The sequence below is a fragment of the Ursus americanus genome, chromosome 22, assembly GCF_024610735.1.
Source record: "Ursus americanus isolate L20-20 chromosome 22, mUrsAme1.1.p, whole genome shotgun sequence".
NCBI lineage: Eukaryota > Metazoa > Chordata > Mammalia > Carnivora > Ursidae > Ursus > Ursus americanus.
In genome coordinates this window covers 8,501,992-8,527,467 of record NC_142148.1, presented here as the reverse complement: position 1 = coordinate 8,527,467, position 25,476 = coordinate 8,501,992, and the positions used below count along the sequence as shown (strand labels likewise).

Genomic DNA, 25,476 nt, shown 5'->3' with positions numbered 1-25,476 from the left:
TTCAGTAAATAAAATGTTATAACGTGTGTGGAGGGGGAGGTAAATTACAACAGACTTAAAAAACTGATTTTCTAGGAGGCCTGGGTGACCAAGTCAGCTAAGTGTCTGACTCTTGGTTTCGGCTCAGGTCCTGATCTCAGGGTCATGGGATCAAGCCCCGCATCGGGTTCTGGGCTTATGTGGAGTCTGCTTAAAATTCTCTCTCCTTCTGGGGCGCCTGGGTGGCGCAGTCGTTAAGCGTCTGCCTTCGGCTCAGGGCGTGATCCCGGCGTTCCGGGATCGAGTCCCACATCAGGCTCCTCCGCTGGGAGCCTGCTTCTTCCTCTACCACTCCCCTGCTGTGTTCCCTCTCTCACTGGCTATCTGTCAAATAAATAAATAAAATCTTTTAAAAAAAAAAAATTCTCTCTCCTTCTGCCCCTGCCCCCACTGCTCTCTCTCTCTCTCAAATAAATAAATGTTAAAAAAACAAAAAGCAAAAATAAAAAAAAAATCTTCTAAACCAATTAAGTGAATGTTGTTTGGGTCCTGATCGCAACTTACCAACTATGAGAAGCCACTATTAAGACAAGGCAATGTGGTCATGGAGGCTGGTTATGAAGAACCACTGTCCATTTAGCTGCAGGTGATCACGAAAGCCCTTATCGGTTAGGGGTACATACTGAGGTGTTTTAGGGATAAAACTAAATCACGTCTGAGCTTTGCTTTAAAATACTCAGGGGAGAAGAGGCAGGAGGGGCAAAATACTGCTGGCAAGCATCGAGGATTCATGACACTAACCGCTCTACTACCCTATAGGCTTAAAATTGTACTTATAAAAAGTTAAATGAAACAAAACCAGAAACCAGGGACACAATAAAGACCAAAACGCAAGACTGCAAAACACCAAATCTATATTTACATCCACATATAATAACATAACTTTAAGCTGAAATATATCATAAATAAAACAAGTAATGTCTACTGTTTGACAAGTATCAACAATTAAAATAAATCAAACTGGAATGAAATAAATACATAAACAAAAATCCAACGGATTGTACCTCTATTATATGTACTGTTGTCTCAAAGGAAAAAAAAAAAAAACATACAAAACCAGTAGTATCCCAATAGTTAATACTGATGGACCAAAAACAAAAACAAAAACAATTCTTGAGTACAAGGGCTGTGAAAAAAAGGACATTTTTATGCATTCAGAAATTCAGAAATGTGGTTAAGAAAGGAGAAATCCGAAAGCCCCCAAAATTTCAGCATGACATGAATTGACTTGTTTTCAAATAGATTTGGTGATTTTTTTTTTAAATACAGGTTTAAATTTCAGCCCTCTATTATCTCGTATCCCCTTTTAAGATTTACATTTATAGTCACAGCAAGCTTTCTGCAACACTCATTGGATTAGGCAAAGATCAAGTCAATCATCTTGCAAATGTGTTAAATCTTCAAAAATAGGCTATAAAAGTGCAAAACTATGAAAACAAAAATCTAGATTATGTACATATGGCTCAGCTTGTGAACAGGAAGAAAGGTCAATAGTGTACGCTTTCCTGATACAAAGCACTTCATTGCAATGCCAGCAGACTGGTCTGATCAGGTCTCCCTTCCACACGGGAGTTAAGACTTCTCTGTCAAGTACGCTTCATGTTGCATAATAAAAACAAAAACAAAAACAAAAAAATCAGGGTTCTTTTAGGACTTTCCTCTTGCTCCAACGCAGAAGGGCAGGGCAAAAAACTTAACAGTGCAAATTTATCTCTGAAACAGTTTTCTTAATAAAATATTTTGTGGTTGCTAACCCAATAGACTGCTGAATCGACTCAGCCACGGACAGCATGTTAAGGGAACGAAAGTTTAAAACACCTAGTAAGCCAGCTGGTGGCTATCCTCTCTTTAAAACCCAAACTGCATATGCACTGAGAAAAACTTTGCTGCTCAAAACAACCAAAAATGGGAAGACAACTGAGGTCGAGAAAAGAGCACATCTTCCCCATTACCAGAAGGCTCAGCCGGCAGTTCCTTATTCAGAATCAACGAGTCTGTAATTAACTCAAATATGTCCACAGTTAACCCAAATGCCAGGCACACCAAGACTTCCAGATTACAAACCTAAAATTTACCCCAAAACACTCATGTCCTCTAAAATTGCTTCCAATATGTGTCATTCACATATATAATTTTGCGTTTATGTTTTTTTTACATACGAATTTAAGTGAAAGCCCAACAACCTGAATTTCCCAACAAAAATGATTAATTTGATAGAAGACTTAGAAGACTCATGTCAGGAACTCCACGTACAATTTGGTATGTTTACGGCATACGTGGCCGCTCTCCAGAGGACACGCTTCTCTGTAAACACACACACTTAAAACCCCACAAACCGCACCATTTTCAGGGAAGGATCGCGGATCTGGACTCTCCCTGGGTTGACAAAATGAAATTTGCAATAAAAGGGCACCGGATTCAGAATGGCTGATCCGTATACGCAGCACATAGTCATAGAGGGTCAATACTTCCGTTAACAATTTTGTTAAGACAATGGACTGAGGAAGATTTAACATAATACAAATCATTAAGAAATTTTTTTAAAAAAACATACATTTTTAAACAAAAGAGCACAAGTAGCAGGAACCGCTCAAAGTAATGAGCTACGTGAGAGGAAAAGGGTCACGCGCAGTATCCGAACAAGCAGGCGGAGAACTTACATTATGTACAGAGATACCTGAGGTGCAAGCATCATAGACCTTCTCCCCGCCCCACCCCCCAACCCAGACGGTTTCCTTCCAGCAGCGCTCACGTAGGCAAAAGACTCCTCTTCGTATTTGGTCGATTCTAAAAAAAAATAGGATTCAGGGACAAAATAGAGATTTCCAGTCTCCATTTGTGTAGAACCCAACTGTTCCAACTATAGTTTTTATTGCTATTTGGTACAAAAGTTAACAGAACAACTTTACAAAACCGTAGTGTTCCTAGTATGTTACATGCGTGGCATGGTCACAGCTTATTTCACGGGCTTCCACCACCTGCTTTCCCAAAGGATGGACGAACTCAACTCAGGGACAGTACACACGGCCATCAGGACCTATGGAAACAAAGGTTCAAAGACCAAGTCAGAGAAAACTGACAACCGCTCAGAAAATGTGCAGTAAACAAGTGCAATCAACAGAACTAAGGGGATCCGGAAATGCAATGATTCTATGTAAGCTCGAATGTTGCAACAAAGGGGCGCCTGGCTGGCTCCGTGGGTGGAGCGTGTGACTCCTAATTCCAGCTCGTGAGTTCAAGCCCCACTGGGGGTAGAGATGACTTACAAATAAAATCTCCATTAAAAAAAAATGTTACAATGAAAATATCAGGACTCTACATAAGGCTGTGGCACTTCAGAGACGCTCCCATGTACTGAACAGTGACTTAATGAAGATGATTTTGCCAAGAATCAGAATGCATATCAGTTAGGCAAAGTCTGGCAAAGGCAACTGTCACTGACGAGAAACTGAAAGTTTCTAACATTATTTGATCAGCCAACGTCTCACGTATTCCCAGCAGTAGGCTAGGCAACGAACACAGGGGTCTCCTCTCAAGCTCAGCTACCCATGAAGCTGGACGTGCGGGTAAGGGGGGCACGGAGAGTGATGGCAATGAATCACACTTGCAGAGGGAACACAATGGGGAAGTCCCTAGTTCCCAGCAAACATTGTACAGAAATGATGTGTGAGCTGGTCCTGGTGTATCAGAGAGAGGCGATCGGGCATAGAAGACGCAGGAAGGGTGTTCTGGGCAGAGGGGAAGTGCAAGCAGGGGAGCTCAGAGGTAAGTTACAGAAGGAGGCCAGGCCTGACCAACAGGACAGTCCGTGTTTGCTGTTACTGACGGACCGTGCCACCGGGAGTGCAGGAACGCGGTGACAAAGGATCTGTTCCTTGTAATCCATACATTATTCGTTTTTGCTTTAATGGAGAGTGGGCTTAACCCCATTCCTGTGACAACACTTTACTCTCATTCTACTTTCACTATCTGAGCGGAAAGAGGAGTGCAGACACACATTGAGGCTGACGGGCCCCACGCGTGTCCCCCGAAAACAGGAGGGAGAAATCCTGCCCTGGAAGGACCAGGGTTTCTGCAAGAGAGAACTCAAATCTGTCCATTAAGCCCCAATCTTTTCATTCAATGTACTGGTAAATGAGGCCTAGAGTAACTTGTACGTAACTCTAAACTACTACGCACACAGCTCTACTACTGGAGTGTCTACAGTTAGATACATTGTCGTGGGAACCACCGAGTCAGAATGCAACGACTTGCTCCTGGCCCACTCCCCTCCCCGCAGACAGGATGCACGGAGGCTTTGAACAAGCTCTTAAACAGGAGGGTTGGGGGGAAGGGGGGCACGGGCTTTGGTTCATGTAGACCTAGGACAGAACCAAACAGAGTAGGCACTGGGCAAGTACCCTCATCTGTAAAGCGTGCCCAGAGCCTCCTAACCCAGGGGTCAGCAAACACTTTCTGTAAACGGCCAGAGTGTAAATATTTTCAGCTTTGCAGGCCCTGCGCTCCCTGTCACAACTACCCAGCTCTGCTAATGTGGCAGAGAAGAAGCCATCAACAACACATAAAGGAATGGCCATGGCTGTGTGCCAGTAAAACTTTATAGACAAAAACAGGTGGAGGGCAGTTTGCTAATCCCTGGCCTGATGCCCCCTGCTGTGGGAAGGATTAAGTGAGGTCATGATTATAAAACACTTCAAGGCTGAACACACACACAAAAAAATGCTTAGTAAATTCCAGTTGCTATTATTATTACTATTATCATCATCACTGATATCCACAGAACCTGAGCACTCCGAGTTTAAAACACTTAAAATTAAAATTAGGGGCGCCTGAGTGGCATGGTCCGTTAAGCATCCTGACTCTTGGTTTCAGATCAGGTTGTGATCTGAGTCTTGCGATCGAGCCCCTAAGCGGGGCTCTGCTGAGATTCTCTCACCCTTTCCCTCCGCCCCTCCCCGCTGCGCTCTCATGCTCTAAAATAAATAAATCTTGTAAATAAATAAACTTAATTTAAAGTAATTTTACTTTATAGTCTACTGGATAAGACAGATGGTTTATCTTCAATTAGGTAAAATCAGTACATCATACATGCTCACCTTTCTTACCCAAAATAGGAAATCAAGTTTTTTTGTCATTTGGTCGATAATGTGCATTCCCAATAAAATTCTCATAGTTTCTCTTTTGTAGCATGCTGCTAGACAAGTGTTGGTATGACACAGGCCTTTTTCCTGTTCGGAAAAAAATGTGAAAAGGTGTTTAGAATTATGTTCAACAACGGGGCAGGTGTATGTGGGTTGTCAGAGGTCAATCTTCCCAGTTCCTGACTGGTAATGGGATCAGAATACACCAGTTGCATGCGTGTTGCCAAGTTACAACTGATACGTTTTTAAATGCCCTGAGGATATTTGCTAGCACAGAATTTCAAGTCACTCAGTACTATGCTGTCATTAGTAAGAACTAAATAAAAAGTCAAGATCCAGGGTTTAGGCACAGGGGGAAAAAAAGGCAAAAAAATGGTAGCATAAAATATTTTAAACTTATATGCATCATAAACCAAAACTGTGGGGAGGAGGAGAAAAAATACTGATTTTACAAAAGGATTTTATGGAGCGCCTGGTTGGCTCAGTCAGTGGAGTGTGCAACTCTCAATCTCAGGGCTGCAGAGTCCAAGCCCCATGTTGGTTGTAGAGATTATTTAAAAATGAAATCTTTAAAAAACTAAAAATAAAAAAAATAAAGAAGAATTTTGCTGGCAACACAGAGCCAGGACTCTTCAAGTTAAGGCAAAGTTTTGACTCCTGTCCATTTTAAGAGCTCATAGGGAGAAAAATAGACAGTTTTAATCAAAAGGCTGCAAAAATTAATATTTCATCACAATTTTTATGAAATTCACTGGAGTGTGTGAAAGCAATTGTTTTTTAATTTGCTATCCCTACCAGATCAAATGGCATCAAGCTATCCTTGATAAGAGTATTGTCACCACACAGAACCCTTAATTTGAAATTAATACAAACTGAGAGGTTTAAAATGGATTTCTCTTTGGAGCTGCACAAACCAGCAGGACTTATATCTGACAAAGGAAGTGGTTTAATCAAGTTTGCCAAGTGGGGCAGGTCCCCAGGACACTCCAATCTACCTCTTCACACGCACAGGTAGGCATCACACACCTCTAAGGGAACGTGGCCAGGAGGAAGCAGGAGTTTTGAAAATATTTCCATGGGGAGAACTCCAAAGTAAATCTACTGACTTTAACAATTTATCTGTTTGGGGGAAAGGGCGTCCCTTTTCAAATGCACTTAATGTTTAACAAAGGCTAAAAATAATGCAGCATGACTCCAGAATCCTAGCATCAAAACTGTTCAGAAGACCGTTCACTGGGGTTCTTCTACTTTCTGTTCCTGGTGGGTGGAGGGCCCGTGCTGGGGGGGGGGGGGGGTGTTCACTGTGCGATGCCACCTCCTAGTGGGGACACTGCCAGCCACGTACACGGCAAAGGGACAAAAGCAGAGGCCTGGCTCCGAAGGACTTCAACGTGGGGAGCGGGGACCTAGCGCCAGCCCCGACCCCAGACCGGACCGACCGGACCACCCCCCGACTGGACGTGCACCGGACGCCAGCCTCGGACGGTAAGCGAGGCGCAGGGCTCAGGGGACACGGGAAAGCCAGCCCCCAGGGTCTGCCGCCCCCCCCCCCCCCCCGCCCCCAGGCCTCACCTTCCGCGGCGGGCCCGCAGGCGAAGAGCGGCGCGGCGCGGGGCTTGGGCGGCAGCGCGGCGGGCGGCGGGCACACGCACTCGGCGGGCAGCAGAGACGGCAGGCCGCGCACCACGTGGTACTTGGGCAGCTCGAAGGCGCGGCGGAAGGCGGGCGCCGGCGGCTCGGCATCGGGCCGCGGCCGCTTGGGCAGCGGCTCTCCGGGCTCGGCGGGACGGCTGCTCGGGGGGTCGCGGCCCCGCGGCGCCCAGGGGCGCTCCGCACAGCCGTTGGCGGCGCCGGGGCCGGGCGGGGCGGGGGCAGCGGAGGGCGCCCGGGGCTTGGCCTCGGGCCTCCTGCCCCTCTCCGGGTGGGTGGGGTGGGTGGGCTCGGCCTGCGGCGGCAGCCGGGCAACCCCCTGCGCCCCGCCCGGCTGCTGGTGCTGGTGCTGGTGCGGCGGCCGAGGCGCTTTCAGGTTGCTGGGCGCTAAAGTGCTGGAGTCGAGCCCCGGGGGCGCCGGGGGCCTGGCGGGCGCGGCGGGGCCCGGCTTCCCGCGATCGCGGTCACGGTCGGCGGGCGCGGCCTTGGCGGGCGGCGCGGGCGCGGGCCTGGCCCGGGGCTTGGGGAAGTGCGCCAGCGGGGGCACGTCCTTCCCCAGCAGCGCGGGCGGGCAGCCGGTGCGCCGGCTGCGCAGCAGGGACTTGCTCCTGCAGTTCTTGTGGATGTCGGGGTTGTACTTATGCTCCAGCCGCTGGTGCATCATCAAGACCTCGGGATAAAAGGTCTTGAAGGTACAAAACGGGCAGGTGATCCCTGGGATTAAACTCTTGCTCAGAGAAATGGCCGGGCAGCCGTGAAGCGCCCCGAGGGACAGGTTCAGAGGCTTCTCCTGGCAGTCCACGCCGGGCCTGTGCTTGCCGTCGGCCGCCGCCCCGGCCGGCTTCTCCCTGGGGCCGCCGTCAGCACCGCGGGCCGCACTGCCGTCCGCGCGCGCAGGGACCCCCGCCTCCGCCCTACAGGCGGGCTCGGGGGGCTGAGGGTCACCCGGCGGTCTCTTCTGTAACACGTCCAAATACGCGGGGGCAGGAGCTTTGCCCATTTTATCAGTACTGTCATCGGTTGCATTTTTATGGAAATCCTGAGTATCTCTGTGTCCTGGTGAGAGGACAGTGCTGCCCAGAACATTCTGAAAGGTGGCGGCCATCCCCTTAAGTTGCTTTGAAGGTGGGCTGCCTTTAACATCTTTGGCACCATCAAAAAATCTTTTCAAATTTTTGGTTTGCGCACCGTCGGCGGCTAGTAGTGCATCTTCGGTCTCCTGGTTTTTCCCATCGGTCTTGACTTCGGCGGCAAGATCGATCTGCTTGTCCTTGTGATGTCTCTCCAGGTGGTACCGCAGAGACGTCTTCTGCGCCGCAGCATAGTCACAGAATTCACATTTGTATGGTTTTTCACCTAAAACAAGAAGCGTCACTGTCACACAAGTTCACAAAAAACATCAAAATAGATCTCTGGAAACTAAAATTATGTGCCAAGAGAGAATATAATATACCGTCTTTCCTTTTCCCTTTTCTCTCTACGAATCTGCATCTCCAGGATTTTTCACAAGAAAGCTCGCTTTCTCACCCTTACTATACTGAGTATTTGAAAATGTGAACATGTGTCTTTAACTTAAAAAAAATAGCACACTTTAAACTTACTTAACCTTCAGAATAGCCCTATGGAACAGAATATCATGATTACCCTGATTTTACAGTTAGGAACACTGGGGCACAGAAAGGTTAAGCGACTTGCCCAAGGCTGCACAGCTAGTGAGTGGAAGAGATGCCCACCCAGCCTCCTGAACCATTATCATGTTACAGCTGCTTCTACAATCTAAAGAAAATACTAAATATATCCTCGTTGCCAATCCTAACAGTTAACACCCAAAAAAGCTGTGGCATTAAATACTGAAGAGGTTTTAATAAGATGAGAGGATACAGTAGTCAGAAACTAAACAAGAAACTAACTTTGAAACAGGAACAGTTCAAGTTACAAGAACACTAACAGGCTTAAAATGACAGCTGCCATCAACACACTTCACACTTACTCTTAAACTATTGCAAGGGACTAAGAATATTTGAACAATATAAAAAAGTCAAGACACAAAACTGTATCGTAGTTCTTTGAGCTAATAAGAATTAAGAAAACCCAGGAAGTTCCTTACCTGTATGCGTTCTGAGATGAATATTGAGGTAATAATTTGAACGGAAAAACTTCCCACAATAACTACATTCTCTTGAGGATGTAAGATGCTTTATTTTTCCTCCATCATCATTTTTATCTTAAAGCAGAAACAAAAAATATTTCTGTAAGAAGACAGCTCAAGGACACAAGTAAGACAGACTGACTTTAAGTATTCTTAAGGGAAACTTTTTTTTTTTTTTGGAAAGCATAAAATAGTTTTTATATTAAGTGTTGGGGTACCCCAGAAAGGATAGGAACACACCAAATGCTATTTTGAGACTGCCTGAAGTTTTGGAAGCTTTTTACAACACGCGTGCCCTATTTCTTGGTTTTGTTTTTGTTTTCTGAGTACAGCAGAATTTGGTGTCACAGATTTGGTTCTTCCTTTGCCTCAATCGCAGGAGAGCTCACTTAACAAAAGAGTGACATGCATGGGCAACTTTCTGTTCTCCCAACAAGTCTGCAACAGGCAGGATCTGGCAGACTGAAGCTGGACCTACACACACTGGCTTCTTCAGAATAACTGATTTAGAAAACTGAGCCAATATAGAATTGCCAGCTTCCCCAGTCACCAGGCCCAAGAAGTGCATCTTAAGATTGGGCCAGCTACCACTAGAGGGTAGCAAGCACAACTTAATCTTTAAAGGAAAGAAAAGGTTTTGGCACTGGGTCAAACAGCTACAAAAGAAAGTTTGTCAAAATTTAGCACGTTTTGGAAAGCAGACTATATCATTCACAAGCACACGTGGACAAAAAAATATCGGGGAATCAATCAAAATCTGTCCCCAAATGACAATGCGCTAAACTTTATACTTCGATCTCTGCAACGACCAGGACAGTGTATCTGGGCTGCAACAGAGTAAAGGTCCACTGGGGACACTAATGAAAGGATGATTATACCCAAATACCAGCCCTCCAAAAGACCATGGCATTTGCTACAGTTAAGACACCCGCTCCCATAAAAATGAGTGTTAAAAGTTCTAGATAATCACCTCCTCTTACCAAAGACTGTATTATGTGCACTGCAATGAGGACAAGGAAGTGGAGTCCTCTCTTAAAACTGAGCCTAACTAAACCGGCTCTTTTGCCTTGAAAACTGCTAACTCCAACTAAAAAGTCCTCCTTCCTGGTTTTGCATTTTAGATTATATAGACCTAGTTTGCAGATTTTAGGCAGCAGCTTACTTATGAGCCAACCGTGGGCAGCCTCCAGTACAACAGACAGGACGGCATGATCCCCTCGCCCCTCGACTCCCCTGACGAAAAGGTGCCCACCTCTGAGCACCTCGAAACACTCTAAACCAGCAGAGACAACCACTGATCACGAGGACTTCAAAAACAATCCCATCAACAACCACCATTAGACCTACTATACAGTTGAACAAACATAAAAACAAAATATTTACTTTGCCTTTTGATCTTAAAAGTCAATCTCAAGAAAGCCAGGTTGATAGTAAATAACAGGAAGGTAAACCCAGACAACCACATCATAATATAAACTTAGGAAAATCAATTCTCTAAATACAGAAGGCCCAGCTTTGTCTTACAATCACACCCAACGAGCTGAGTTTGAACCTCACTGCAATTTCCTACTCCACGTATGTGTAGGATGTATGGTACGTTGCATCAGAGCCAAAAAGTTATGAAATGGGTCTGTTTTAACACAAAGGACGTGAAATGTCCACATATTCTTGGTTCCTGCGCCTCTGGCATCACCTCTGATTGTACAGTTTCTGAAAGGACTGCAAACTTTTTTATCAAGAGGCTGTGGAAATTATCCTTGGGAGGTGGAAGACAAGGGTCGACCAACCAATTTTGCAAACAGAAATCAGGGCAAAGAAAGGTTAAGCAACGTGTCATCAGCCACAGAACAATGCAGTGGCAGAACCAGACTGCAGGCAAGTCGTGGCCCTCCCAGCTACTGCTGGGCATTCTATCCGCCTGATGACCAAGACTTCCAGCAGATCCTTCTGCCCACACCACCTACCGGCAGAACGCAACTGGCCATTTCATTTCTCTCAGGACAACGAGGACCCAAGCATCTCCGGATTCCTGTATGCCCCCAAGCAGGAATGCCACTACTAGGAACCACTGAGACGACAACAGGTCTGTGCTGAAGGCCTTTTTTATGATGTCATGAAGACACCATAATGGTGTTTTCTAGATTTCTGAAGACTGTAGTATCCTAAGCGCTAGGTTTCCTGTGGCCCCTGAATCTTGAAACATCCTAAATCCTCCGTATGAATACTACTGTTCTCACGCCCATCGTGTGATGGCAAAAGAACCTGACACTGGTTTGGAGCAGGAAGCGTCCGTGTGTCGTCCGGTCCCGTCCATCTGGGGTCTCACACCCGAGTTCGCACGAGCCAGCCACATACCATCAAGTTACAAAGGAGGCAGCATCGGCTTAAACCAAAGACCACTTTTGTGAATGATAACATCCCTCTAAGACTAATTCGTGTTCCCACCATTCAGTTGTTGAAGATGCAGGGGTTCCTTTAACTGCCTTCAAGCAGCCAAATCCTTTATTCAAACAAAGTTCTATTAAACAGACAGAAGCAGCTCTGGTTGAAGTGCAGATGGGCGACACTCGAACCACAGGTGGGATCCTGTGCCTTGGATCATGTCCCTGAGCCTCCGGCAATGGCTGTTTCCTCTAAAAGCCACTAGTACAAGAGAAACCTGCCTGAGCACTTGACATTCCTTTAAACCATCTTTGGTGTGTTCACATTCCCTTTATTTTACACACGGTCTCCGTTCGTGAGCTATTCGCAAACACTACCCCACCAGACAGAGGACAGGGTACCGGGGAGCGCCAGCCCACCTCTAAAGAGACCCTTGCTCTGGCTGATAATCACTCCAGTACCTTCTGTGACCACTAGACCAGCATCTGGAGCTAAGTGTGTGAGAGCCAGAGCGGGGTCCCGAGGACAGGGAGGTCGGCTGCATGTAAGAACACCCTGCTTTTATAGAGAAGATCAGATACGCCAGAAAATCTGAAGCAGGGCGCCTGGGTGGCACAGTGGTTAAGCGTCTGCCTTCAGCTCAGGGCGTGATCCCAGCGTTATGGGATCGAGCCCCACATCAGGCTCCTCCACTGGGGAGCCTGCTTCTTCCTCTCCCACTCCCCCTGCTTGTGTTCCCTCTCTCGCTGGCTGTCTCTATCTCTGTCAAATAAATAAATAAAATCTTTAAAAAAAAAAAAAAAAAGAAAGAAAATCTGAAGCAAAGCCCAGGGGTCTCTGAACCCCGACACCGCTAACACTGGGGCCACGCAATCACCTGCCGCGGGGTGCCCTGCGCACGGGAAGATGTTTCGTAGCATCCCTGGCCTCCCCCCACTGGGTGCCAGCCATGCACACACTAACACGGCTGTGACACCCAAAAATATCTCTAGACACTACCAGGTTCCACGGGGGGGGCCAAACCGCCCCGGGTCAGAAGCACCGCGTCAGGCTGATGCACAAGTGAGATGATGTGTGTCCTCCAAGACAAGAGGTAAGACGACAGAACTTTCAGAACCGGAAGAAACCTCGAGAAGAATCAAGGCCCCAGAGGTTACGTGACCTACAACAGGCTGGCACCACAAGGGCCTGGACTCCACCCCAGCTCTCCCACCCCTGGATGGGCCAGCGTTTTCTGGGGCGGGAACAGAGGCAGGGCAGCGGGCCCTGGGGCAGGGGCTTACCCAAATGGAGCCCTTCCGGAAGTCCGTCCTCAGATCCATCTTCAGAACCACCTTCTCGATCCACGGCTCCATTCTCATCCAGGGTGGCGGTGAGGTCTGGAGAACACGTCCTAGGCTGCCTTCCATCAACCGACATGGTGGGCGACTCGGCATCGGCCCTCCGGTCCTTCTTGTGCACTCGCGAGTGCAAGACCAGCTGGTGGTAGGTTCGGAAGGCTTTGCCACATTCCGAGCAATGCGTCGGCTTCTCCTTGTTGCCGGACAACTTCGGGTCCGCTTCCCCGGAAGGCACTTCACCACTGGAGGGTCGGGGCTTCTCTTTATCTTGTGCGAGGCCTGCACAACCGCTTTTGCTTGCCTTGGACTTTCCGGAACCTTCGGAATGGCTCTTACTCGCGTTCCAAATCTCGACCAGCTCCTCTTTTTCCGAACACGAGTCATCATTGTCGGTACTTCCTTCTTGGCCGGGCTGCTCCTTCACTTCTCGGCACACGGCGACCTTTCCTTTGGTAGCCAGCTGCCAAGCCTGGTAGGTGGTGAATGGATCGAGCTGAGGTATCCATTTTGTGGGCTTCTTGCCGGTTTCGGGGTGAGAGGTGGGTCTCAAGTTTAAAAACTGCAGGAACTCTTCCCCCGGAGATGGCATTCCCCCCTGCGGAGAGTCTGTTTGTGTACTGCTGGCACCGGAAGCCGCTTCTTTGGTGTGCATCTTCCTGTGATCGATGAGACTCTCCTTATTTGGAAAGAGGAAGCCACAGACCATGCAGATTTTGTAAGGAGAGGAGATGCTCTCAGCCGCCGGCTCCTGTACCACCTCATTGATGGTGGCCGGGCTCTCGGAGCCTTGCTGCAGTTTGCTCTTGGCCCCTGATTTGCCAGTGTGCGTCCGCATGTGATTTTTAAGAAACCAGGGCTCCTTGAATCTTCTCCCGCACACGTTACAGCCGTAAGTGAAAGAGTCCTTATGTTTCTTCATGTGCATCTCGACGTCGAAAGCCACTCTGAATGTCTGCCCACATACTTCACAGCTAAATTCTTCATTTTCTTTGCAATTCTTGTCCTTTGGAGGTTCTGTTCTCACTTGACTTTTATCAAGAGGACTAAGATACTCCGCTTCAACACGCAAAACTGCGGGCTCACAGAGGATCGGCCGATGTTGCATTAAGACATGTTTATTAAGGTCTTCTGAATGTGTGAAGGTCTGATTGCAAAACATGCAGTCCAAGGGCATATATCCTTCTATTTGGATTATGTTCTTCTCTTGCGTCGCTCTAAAAGGGACAGCGGTGGTCCCTTTTATGGACACGGCATCATCTAGCTCCATCTGGGTGCCAAGGGAATTGCCAATAACTTCTGGTCCATCCATATACACCAACAGGGATTGAGTTGGCATGTTTCCTGGCACTTTAGGATTGTATATAAAATAAGAATCTGGTGGAGGAATTTCTGGAATTGGGATAAGGCCACTTGGTAAGACTTGTCACTCACACCCCCAGCAGCCCTGGACTTAAAACTAGAACAAATATTTGTTATAAAAGTTCAAAAGAAAGTATATATTCCTGTAGCTTCTTATCTTCAGAAGTCGTAGGAAGCTCGGTGACAGAGCCTCTCACTGGTTCTTTCCACAAACAAGGCAGACAGACTCCCCAACGCTTTGATTCAAATATGAGTCAGCACAAAGCATTAATTCTCTTTGTCTCCATTGAGTGAGTGATTCAATTGAGCAAGAAGTCAATCCCAGCAACCTGGAGACAAGGGATTTCCAAAACCTAGAGGGGGGAAAAAAAAACACAGAAATGGTTAGCTGCAGCCGGGGAAGAAGAGAAGCCTGGTGTGGACGGTTCACAGCTGGTCCGCTCGCGGCAGAGAAGGCGCCTAGGTCATCCGCTCCCCTGTTAACAGTGCATCCTGTTCGACGGGCTCGTTAATTCAATCATTAGCATTTTATCCAATCAGTACACTTAGCAAATCGCTAGGTTTTCATGCAGTTAAGAAACTTAACACGTGGTCCCTTAATGATTTAAATCTAAAATGTAAGATTCTGGGCAGAAACTGTTAAACGCAGCGGAACACATTTTAAATGCCAGCACTACAATGCACATGTGTACCCTTATAAACAGCCTCCATAAATCCAGAGACTCTACCAACTGTGAAAACTGACAATTACAGCACTTTAAGTAAAAATTGAAAAGCCGGAACTTCAAACGGTCTTATACACAGTCGAGAAACACAAATACCTTAAATGCAGCCTTGAAGCTCACACATGCATTGGCCAACAACACACACACACACACACACACACACACACACACACACAACCAGGAACCTTTCCTAAAATCCACATTCAGAAACTACAGACACCTCGGAATGATGCTCATCTTGGCCAAGAGAAACGTTCATCGTTTTGGCTCACAGGATATTCTCGCCCCCACCCACTGCCCAAACCCCAGTTTGCTTGTAACAACTTTCTGCCTTCAACAAGCCTCAGGGTTGGGCTTCCCTGTCCACACGATTAATAAGGAAATACATACACAAAGCTACTTTGTGAATATACACGTTAAAATAAAATCCTCCATACCGCCAGTTCAACGTGGCTCAGTCTTCAATCAGAAAATGGGTCCTCCCATTTTTAACCCGCCTTTCACATCATGCATTGGCCAGGTCAAAAATGGACTATTATTTTATTTAGCCACGCAGGCTCAGGTTTAGACGCGGATTTTCATTCTTGAAGAAGAATTAACCTCCAAAAAATCCAATATCCCCCACCTTTCTGGCAAGACAGAATTGGTTTTAAAGCGTCACAACTACTTTAACTGAGGTCGGTTAATTCTGCCCAACAAAACAAAGACTTGCAAACTGCTCCCACCACCTTCAGCTTTACTTTCTTCTCTCCACTTCCTCAAAGACCAAGGGCCTCCAGGCTCAGAGAAGACAAGGAAACATTTCTTCCCCTTCTTTACACTCATAATAAAAGAAAATTCTCATGCCCCTTGCTATCTTTAGTTTTGAATAAACCAGATCTTTAACATTAAGCTTTTCTAAATAAGACTGCAGATCAAAGATTAGGGAAAAGAAAGAACGTACTGAAGTGTTTTATCTTAATTTCTGAGTCTTTTGTTGTAATCACAATGGAGGATAAAATGCTGGGGCTGGCGACCAGCTTGGTGGGCAATAACAGAACACTCCAGAGACCTGAGTTCTAGTTCTGCCTAAGTCACAACCTTCAAGCTGTCACCACCACATACCCCATCTTTTTCTACTTGATGGTTAAATGATAGGATCATCCTCAAGAGTTCCAAATTTCTTTGGTTGGGGGGGGTAGATCTACATTTATGGATAGACCTACGCAAAAGAATATTTAATGCTATCCTAAATCAAGAGATTAAACGACATTTGAAAATGTAACTGCTAATTTAGGGTTCTATGCATTTACTCATTGAACAAATAATGTACCGGGTAATATTTTCACTGAAGAAGTTAACAGTACATATTCTAGAAAAGCAGCTCTCAAACTCAGACATCGTTTTCACCAGCTGACAGCTATGTGAAAAACAGAAACAGCTCAACGAGTTCTACACCAAGTACACAGATAAATTTCAATTTGAATAAAGGCTGTCCTGTATTTGAGGACCTTTCTATTTTTTTGGTTGCAAAGTCGCTTTTTAAAAAAATGAAACACTGGCAATAAGGAGTAGTAAAGTTTTCTTTTTTTTTTTTAATGCCCTAATTTGCCAAAATCAAAGTTAGTCCTCCATGTCAGACCTCAACATTATCTTCTTCTTCTTTCTTTTTTTTAAGAAATTTTACTACTCTGTGGTATCTTAAATTTGGGGGAACTCCAATTTTCTACAGATCATCTTTCCCAAAAAGACACCAATCCTAAACTCAATCTCTGGATGAGAAACAGGACATGTGGGTCCATCACTATTGTTTATTTCCCACCCAGGGTAATGGCATATAACTGGAAATGCCTGACTTCAAGAAATAGTTGTTTCAATTTTTATCTCTGAAATGTTCAAATATCTGGGTTAAGGAAGTCATCGTCAAGCTTCTAACCCAAGACCTGAAGGATTAGTAAAGGAAGCACAGTGAAAAAACCAAAAAAAAAAAAAAAAAATCATAGGAAGAGCCTCAGTTTTGCTTGGGGTGGGTGAAGGATGGCAGCCTGGAGATGAGCGGAAGGGGGTCCTGGGCCAGCGAGTCTCCTAGGATGGTCACATGGGGAAGAAGACCCTTCCAGGCAAAACTAAGCACTTCTTCCTCAAGGGAAGCTTCTGGCACAGATTCTGACAGTCAGCAACTGTGCCCAATTGTCGTGAGCACTAGACGGCATTGGGTCATAGCCATCCTTACTCAACCAAGATAGGAAAACCCTGGGCCATTCCTCTGAAGAGCCTAGGGGGAGAGACCCTGTCGACTCTGTTCGCTGCTATCCCCGCATGCCGAGAAGGGGTCTCTGGCACAGGGTTAGGCCCTCGATAAACACCTAGTGACTAAACAAACCAACACGACGTGGTCAGCACAGGGGCAGAGTCAATACTGCACATCTCTGGCCACAGCCACCAACCATAACTCATCTGATATGAAAATTACCTCGAAGGTCCATCAGACCTTCTACACGGCTCTCTATGGCTGCCGTCTAATATCCCACTCTCTGCACTTTCCAGGGTATAATAAAAAATAACGAATCATGTTTAATCACACCACGAAGTTGGCCAACACAAGCAAAACTGTATCACTTGGATTTAAAACTGTTCTCCTTACTGACCCACCGGAACAGAAATGCAGGACAAGCTGGGGAAATCTCTGACAGCAAAGGCCTTCAACTCTTGACTCAGAAACTGAATGCAGACTAAACACTTCCTTAACCTATAAACCAATTATCTACATCACTTACAACCAATCTGCTAACAAAATCTAAAATCTTCAGAGTGATTGCAATAACAAAGACTTTAATACTAACAAAACTTACCAAAAAACAGACATTCTAATCTAATTACTGTTAATAACAACCATTCCAGGCCAGCCAGCGAACGAGCACCCACACAGCCTTCCCTGCACCTTTGGGGTTCTCCAGGGGGGGCACGCACAAGCCAAGAGCAGAGCAAGGCTCTGCAGGCGGACGGAGGAAGCGGTCTGTCCTCACCAAGAACTGGAGGAGGAGGGAGGGGGAGATCATAATCCAAACCCTACAATCTAAATGCTTTTAGTCTGCAGAAAAGTGAGCGTTCCGAACACACGAGGCTTAACTAAAAGGCAGCTGGCAAAAATGTTTTCCAATGTTTAAAAAAAAAAGCTCTTACACCTTTACTCAGGTAAAGGACAGCACTGAACTTTCAGCCATTCGCCCCAAGGCACCTGAGGCAATATAAAGGGTAAAGTCATATTCTGAAAGAACACTAGGGCTTCCTTGATACTGTGATCACTGAAGTAGAGACTTTAAAAAAAAAAAAATTTACAACAACATAATCTTTGGAAAAAAGTAGCAAGCATATTGCTGTCACTGCCTGAAACAGAAGTCTAATGCTCTTTAGGCCATGTCCCCTGGTGGGGTTTTGTTTTTTTTTTTTTTTCCCTAAAGCAGATACTCGTTTGTGAGTAAAGCTCCTGTGAATTCTGCCACTACCTCTAGATTTTGAAGTTACCAAATTTTACACATTATACAGTGCCTAATGGAAAACACAGTATTTGGTGCTTAAACACAACAAATTAGAAGTAAATGCCACCTCGCCGACAACTGCTGTGCCTGGGCGACAGTTCTGCAGGTCCAAACGTACTCACACTGGTCACCCTTAGAGGCTGCACCGGCTCTACTCAGCTGAACAGGTTATCTCCCATTTTTTGATGTGGAATATTTATTACCCTATCATGGAGCAACGGGAACTCAAAGTCCTCAAAAACTGTCAAGAACACATAAAAATGCCATTTATAACCAAGTAATTTGCCATATTCCTACAAATCTACTTTTTCCCTCCAAGTCACTTAAGGGTCCAAATCAATGATCATTAAAATATTTAACCAAACAAACCGCTGGTCTCTGGCCAATTCATTTGTACCCTCTAAACAGCGAAATTAACTCCAAGATCTGGCCAGGAAACTAACAGTTTTTCTATAAATGCTCCTTCTGTAGGTCATATACCGTTTTTTTGTCTTAATCCAACCAGTGAAGAGAACTGCACATAGAAAGCCACAGTGCAACCCAAACCTGTAACTTTAAATCCTTCAACCCTATTTCAAGGAAATCGCCAAGGTCACACCCACGAGCTAAATGGTCAACCCAACTTTCCTAATATAGCTGTGGAAAGATGTTGAAAAGTTAAGTGAAAGAAAAAGATTAAAAGATTCAGAAGTTTACATTCAACAACACATTCTAAACTATTCAAAATAGCAAATGACTGTTCAAAGGCAAAGCTTGGGGAGAGATCGTACAGCACAGTCTCATTTTCTTGAAACTGTAGAAAATACTTAGTCCTAGATATGATTAGAGACCAAAAGTCCTACAAAAAAATATAGTCGTATTAGTATATTTGAGTGTCATGATTAAAAACTCTGCCTGATTCATTCCAAATCAATTAAGGTCAGTTAAAGGATCTTAATGTGAACTCGAAGCACCACATATTAGTTTTAGTTTCAGTATTATCAATATTAACAGATACTGTGGTCTGTAAACTGGCTTTTAAAAAGTCCATCCTGACCGGAAAAAGAGAACTCTATGGGAAATGAATAAAAAAAGAACTTTCATTAAGCAAGACTAAGCCTGGCTATCTGTCAGGCTCCATTACTGCAACTTAACCAGTACTAACTTTAATACTCTGAAAAGATTTCAGACAGGGCTAACCACCAAAAAGAGGGGTTTCAACAACCTAAAACAGTAAACTCGTCTATCTTTACCTGTCTTCTTTCGCTCTCCACAAGGAAAACACCCTGTGTGTGTCTGTCACACACACACACAGATAACTGTATACAGAGATAAATAACTATAACCATCCTACTAACACCACTACCCTACACACCTACAGCTCTTTTTTCCACACGGCCCAATGGTGAGTGTCCTTAATTATACCCCATTTAACTAACCAGATTAAATATAAACGTGGGTACTGCCTTTTAAGGCATGAGCTCTTTCTTTAGCAGTATTTAAATATTCCCCGCCCTATCTCTGTTGAGTAAATACTCAAGTTGTATGTCTGGCTCTTTTAAGTCACCTGTTTGCTTTCAAAATTAAGGGAAAAACACTCCTTTCGATTCATACATATACTCACTGTTGAGGAGACTTACATACTGAACTGAAAACAAAGCTTATCCGCAGATTTAAAAAACCCCCAAACACTTCTTCTGGTGTAACTGAACTGTTTTGAGGTTACCCTGATTTGACACAGGTAGGAAAAGTAAAAACATGTAGTTCTCCTCATGCTGATATGAGAACTAAAGAGAGCTGGGCTCTCACTCTCCAGTGCACAGAACTGCATTTTAAATCCAAGAGGTCTCCTGACAACGCCAGAAACGAAGCAACACCACACACCCCCCTAACGAAGCCATTACAAAACCAGCATCTGACTGCAGGGTCGCAGCTCCTCTCTAGGAAGTGAAGGAATAGTGGAAGGCAAAAACAACTGAAGGTAAAGCTTGAAGAACAAAAGCTGAGGAATTTAAGCCAATTCCCTCAATTTAACTTACCCAGCTGTCTTTTCAGGTTTAGTAATTTTATTTCTCAACTTTATCATAAAATTACCACACTGGCCCCTAATTTCCAGTAACTCAGTTATGTAGTTACCCTGGGCAGGAAGTAATGGGGATGTTAAGAACAGTCAACAAATGTTCAAATGTAAAGTCGTTAATGAGCATTCCAATGTTAAGCATAAAAGGGCAGTTTGTGGTGGCAGCTGGCTGACGGGGGCTGCCCCGCTATTTATTTGGAAGAGGGCTTTATACAAGAATTGAACTTGCTCATCGTGAACGGCAGATTTTGGGAAAGGATGGTCCCTGTCCCACTTCCTCAAAAGGAGATTTCTATCTGCCCTCGTGGTCTCAATTCAAACTCCTGCGCCCCACACACCACTATAAATTTGCCTATATTATCGGTTGGAGAAAAATTATCCAGATCGCCTTTTTCGTAAAAGCCAACACTTGAGAAGTTTTTACAATACCCCCAAAAGGAGGCCGTTCAGTTATAATGATCAAGCTTCCCTCTCCCAAATTTCAGAAATTGCCTGCTGTCTTTGTGTAATTCCTTCTTTCTTCCACGTGCATTTTAAACTGGTCAGCACCCCTCCCCCGCCCAATCTGGAGATGGGGTGTACAAACAAATCGAGACTCCTCCACAGCCTCAAGTTTAGTTTACATGCTGTTAACAAAACCTTTCACTATTTCGAGCATTTAATGTGACTGGGATTTCTTTAATTTCAGCTCACTAGCTGTTCTGTAAACACCTTCCAGGTTTTTATTTGTGACACCTCAGTAACTTGAAAACGGTTCTGTATATCCCAAATGTAGTCGTTTCAATTAAAATTTCATTATACTGATTTCATTCTAGTGGAATACTCCTCAGCTTATATACAACGCTCTCAGATTTCTCGTTCCTACTGTATAATTCTGAAGCTTGAAAATATATAGCCATTGTTCAGGACTTTGGCTTCAACTTTCCAATTCATTTACTAAACATACTGCTACGGGGTTAAACTCAAATAGGAAATTAGCAATGAACCATTTAAAATAAGTCATCCCCAGCAACCTCAAAAACCCTCACATACAGGCCATACTTGGCATTCGTTGAGATGGAACATTCTCAACTGAACTTGTCTTTGAGCAAATGGAAACAAAGCTTCATGTGAAACATAAAAAAGGTCCAATCATTTACAGTCCTCAGAGTCAGATAAAAGTATCTTTTTTTTTTCAAGTAGTAGATGGTAGATAGTCTAGAGTCATTAAAACTACTCCAAAGTTCTTATCCACCAATATCATGTTTGTGACAACTGTGAGAAAAGCATGTAATTTTATAAAGTGGGAAAACAGCACATCTTTTGGGACCCCTGAGGCTCTAATCAAGCGTCTCAGAATTAAGAGTGCTCCAGGGTTGGGAAAAGGCAGCCCTGCTGTGGCAAAAACATGCCATTTCATCATAAATGTTGTTAAAAGAGAGAAAAGTGATTATCTGAAATGAGGAGAGAGGGACTCCGTCTTGCCAGGCCATTATATTCCTTAATGATTTCATCAGTTTGTAAGTGACTTGATGATTAAGTCTTATTTTCTGATTTCCTCTTTAAAGGTCCACTGGAAGGGAACCAGGGGCTGCTATTCCTCCCAGAAGTTCCTCTGCCAAAAATGGAGGCTTACAAAGAGAATGCAAATCTACTTCCACCTTAAAACTAAAGGCAAAGTCAAACGCTTCTCTCCTCCCTCCTCCCTCCTCTTTCCCTCTACTACCTGGAAAAAAAAAAAAAAAATCAAGCTGTTATCTAAATAGATTCTTCAGGGTGAAGGCAGAAAATATTTTCTACCAATTTTATCAAAGTGGTGTATTAGTTCCTTTTTTTGATTAGGAAGTGAAAGGGAATAATATGAACCCAAGACAACTGCTAAACTTCGATCTTACAAGTTATTAAAAACAGCAAAGGTCAAACTGCAAAGTGTTAGAAGGTGCTGTGAAGATAAAAGGACTGAATGAAGTTGGACACTAAAGAAAAGTATGTGTCCTTCACCTGGAAAAGTCATAATCCTCCCCCACTTCCTCCTCCAGCCTGCAAACCAAGGCGGAGTCTAAAGGAGCAGCCTTCCTCTTCACACCAAATAATTAAAATTCCAAACACTCAGATTATTAACCCTATTCCAACAAACAAGCCCAATAAATTGTAAATTTGTGTTGTAGCTACTGACAAAGGATTTTTAAATATAAGTCACTATGCCTCTTTGAATTTAATACTTACATAACTGATGAAAAAAAATGGCAATTTGGGGTGGAAGGGGTTTGACTTCACTAAATCGCCAGGATTAAAAACACACACACTACTAGAGTCTTTGGGATACTGAACAAAAACAGTATCTAAAATAAACATGACTTCTCAGAAAAAGTCATCTACCATTAAGGACACACCTTAAAAGTTCTTAGCACACATTAACTAAGCAAGCACAAACTAGTGGTTTGACTGCTGTATTTTTCAGACAAAAAGCAATTAGATTATTACTCTGCACTTGTCACTGCAGACAGTGAAGGCTTTTTAGAAACTCTGGATTATTCCTTCTCCAAGTATTATAAAATTTAGCATTTTAGGTCTTATTTGGTATCAAGCAAGGCATCCATCCGTGGGGGAGGGGGGACAGTACAGTAAAAGAACATTTTTAAATGTACTTAACACATACAAAAGAGAAGGTGCAAGGCCTCCCAAGACCCCTACCTAGTCGCCAGGCCTGGCCGGCAGCTGTTGTTACCCTGCCTTTTCTTTTGTTGAGCTTAATCTCATGTCAACTCATTCAACCAACTCAAAAGCGATGAAGACATAATTGAATCAACCTGAACTAAATCAGACCTAGGCTTCTTAAAACATACAGCTTAATGGTTCCAAACGATCTAGAAAGCTAGGAAACCAGCTAGTATGTAGCATGTAGTGGTCTGTAATACTACACGACCCCAAACTGGCCAAAGGACCACTGCAAAAGCCCTGCACTTAATACACGTTTAGGAATGTTCATGCCAATGCTTCAAGCCCTATAGGCTGATTCAGAAAGATAAATTGAGGCTCAAGGAATTTCAAAGAGTACACACCAAAGCCTTAAACTCAAAAGTGACTATTCTTTTCTTGGGGGGGGAGGGGGGAAGAGAGAGAGAAAATAGTTTCTACTACTCCAAGTGTAAGCAGGCCACTGGGGTCCCAGAAGTGGCCACTGGTGGCTCTTTCCTGTTCCTGTAACTAAACCTTTAGGAAAAGTCCCCGCCTGCCCACCCCACCCCACCCCCATCCCACCCGCCCAAGAATGCGGCTTCCCGTCCTCGGTGGCCCTTCCCCAATCCCAAAAAATGTGGGTTCCAACCCAGGACCTTAACGTCTGTCCCGATCCTGGGCGCAGGTACCGGCCTGCGCACCCCCACAGGCCAGGTCTTGCCCCCACCGGAGCAGGACCGCCCAGGCCGCCCCAAATCCGGCCTCCAGGGGCCCCCAGCAGCGCCCTCCTCTCCCCTCCCCATCCCGTGCCGCTCGCATTTTGGGGCCAAAGCAAGAGAGAAGAGGGCTCTACATCTGAAACTGCGCGGTTTCGCCACTCAGCGCCTCCTGGCAGAAACTTCCCTTTTAAAAAAAAAAAGAAAGAAAGAAACACTTATAGGCGAACATTTCAATCCTTCCTGCCCTTTAGTTACTAGTTCAGCTTCCAGCTGGCTTTGGAACTCCAACTAGAAGTGAGAGTTATAAAGATATTCTTTAAGCGTTTAAGGGCTATTTAAAAAGTTTCAAAAAATCTTTAAAATTAAAGGGAAAAGAAAAACACCTTATCACATCCAGGAAACGCAGCCCGTGCACCGCCTGCTCAGGGATGGGCAGGAGACCGGGACTCCCGGGGACGGATTTGGCGGCGCTGGGGGGCTTGCTGGAGTGCGCGTCGGGGTCCGCGGCGACGCCAAGCCCCTCCCTCGGCCCCTATAGACGCGCCCTCCGCCCGGCCCGTGTGGACGGTCCCGGCCATTGTTTGCGGGGGACGCCTGTTAGGACGCATTGTTTTGGCTGTTCCCAAGTTGCCCCGGCCCCTCCCGGGCCATCGCGGGGGACCCCGCGCCGGCCCCCTCCCCTCCGCCCGCCCCCCACGGCCCGGCCGGCAAACCCGGAGAGCCGCCCGGCGGAGCCACCCAACTTTTCCGGAACAGCCCCCCACCCACCCACGCACGCACGCAGCCCCCGGCTCCCTCCGGCCGGCCCCTAGGTCCCGGCCGGGGAAGGGGGACTCCCCCGCCCCCAAGCCATCCTGACTATCCCCAAGAGTGAGTGTGATGGTAAAACACTATACACACCGGGGGCTCGCCCGGCACCTCCTCGCTGCTGGAATCGCTCCGAAGCCGGGTGGGGAGGGGGCGCCCTAGAGGAGCGGAACAGAGAGCAGGAGCGGGGGCCGGGCGGGGCGGGGGTCATCCGGGGAGGGGGGCCAGCTAACGAGCACGGGAGACTCGAGGGCGGCTCGGGGGGACTCCGGAGGGCGAGGTGAGGCGCCCCTGGGCCCGGCGCGGGCGGGGGGCGCGCCCCCTTTACCTGCGGCTCCGGCTCCTCGGCCATTTCCTCGCTCGGCGGCGGCCGGGACTGAACTGACACCACACGAGCGAGCCGAGGTTTGAATGAGGAGGGAGCAGGCGAGGAGGGGAGGGGGCGGGGAAGGCAGGAGGGAGGGGAGGCGACAGGGAGTTTCTCTCGGCCTTTTGTGCGGACACCTCCCGGCTTCCGCGCCCGTACCGGCCCCCCAAAAGAGACGGGGGACCACTGGGCGCGAGGCGAAGCCATCTCCCAGGGCGCCTCGGGACCCCGCGCCTTGAAGACCCCCCCAAAGGGAGCGCCCCCCCGCCCCCACCCCACCCCCACCCGGGGGATTTGGGGGCCGGGCTCACCTCGGGCGCGGGGCTAAGGTGAGCGGGGCGGGGGGTGCGCACGGGGGGCAAAGGCGCGGGCGCCCCCTACTCGTCCGCGCGGGGACAGTGCAGGCGCGGGGGGTCCCTAGAGCCGCCGGGGCGCGGCGCGTCCGGCGCTGGGGGACTGTTGGGTCAGAAAGTGCTCAGGGAGCAGCTGTTGCGCCCTCCCTCGGCCCCGCCGCTCGGAAACGCCCCGCCTCCTGCCTTCACCGGCCGCGCGGCCCCGCCCCA

At 46.4% G+C, this 25,476-nt stretch overlaps 1 protein-coding gene across 7 annotated transcripts in view; it reads right to left on the bottom strand.

The window, feature by feature from the left end:
* Positions 1-876: 876 nt before the first annotated feature.
* The window catches only part of ZNF217 (zinc finger protein 217), a 37,620-nt gene continuing 13,020 nt past the window's right edge, over positions 877-25,476 (bottom strand). For 3 of the 7 annotated variants that reach the window (XM_087853488.1, XM_087853490.1, XM_087853489.1), the window contains 5 exons: positions 12,645-14,413; positions 8,938-9,054; positions 6,753-8,186; positions 5,136-5,267; positions 877-3,076 (listed from right to left, as the gene is read on the bottom strand). In XM_087853488.1, coding sequence (XP_087709614.1) covers positions 5,158-5,267; positions 6,753-8,186; positions 8,938-9,054; positions 12,645-14,037 — 3,054 coding nt within the window. In that variant the 5' untranslated portion in view covers positions 14,038-14,413 and the 3' untranslated portion in view covers positions 877-3,076; positions 5,136-5,157. The other 4 variants (XM_087853491.1, XM_087853493.1, XM_087853486.1 and 1 more) reach the window with 4 other exon arrangements.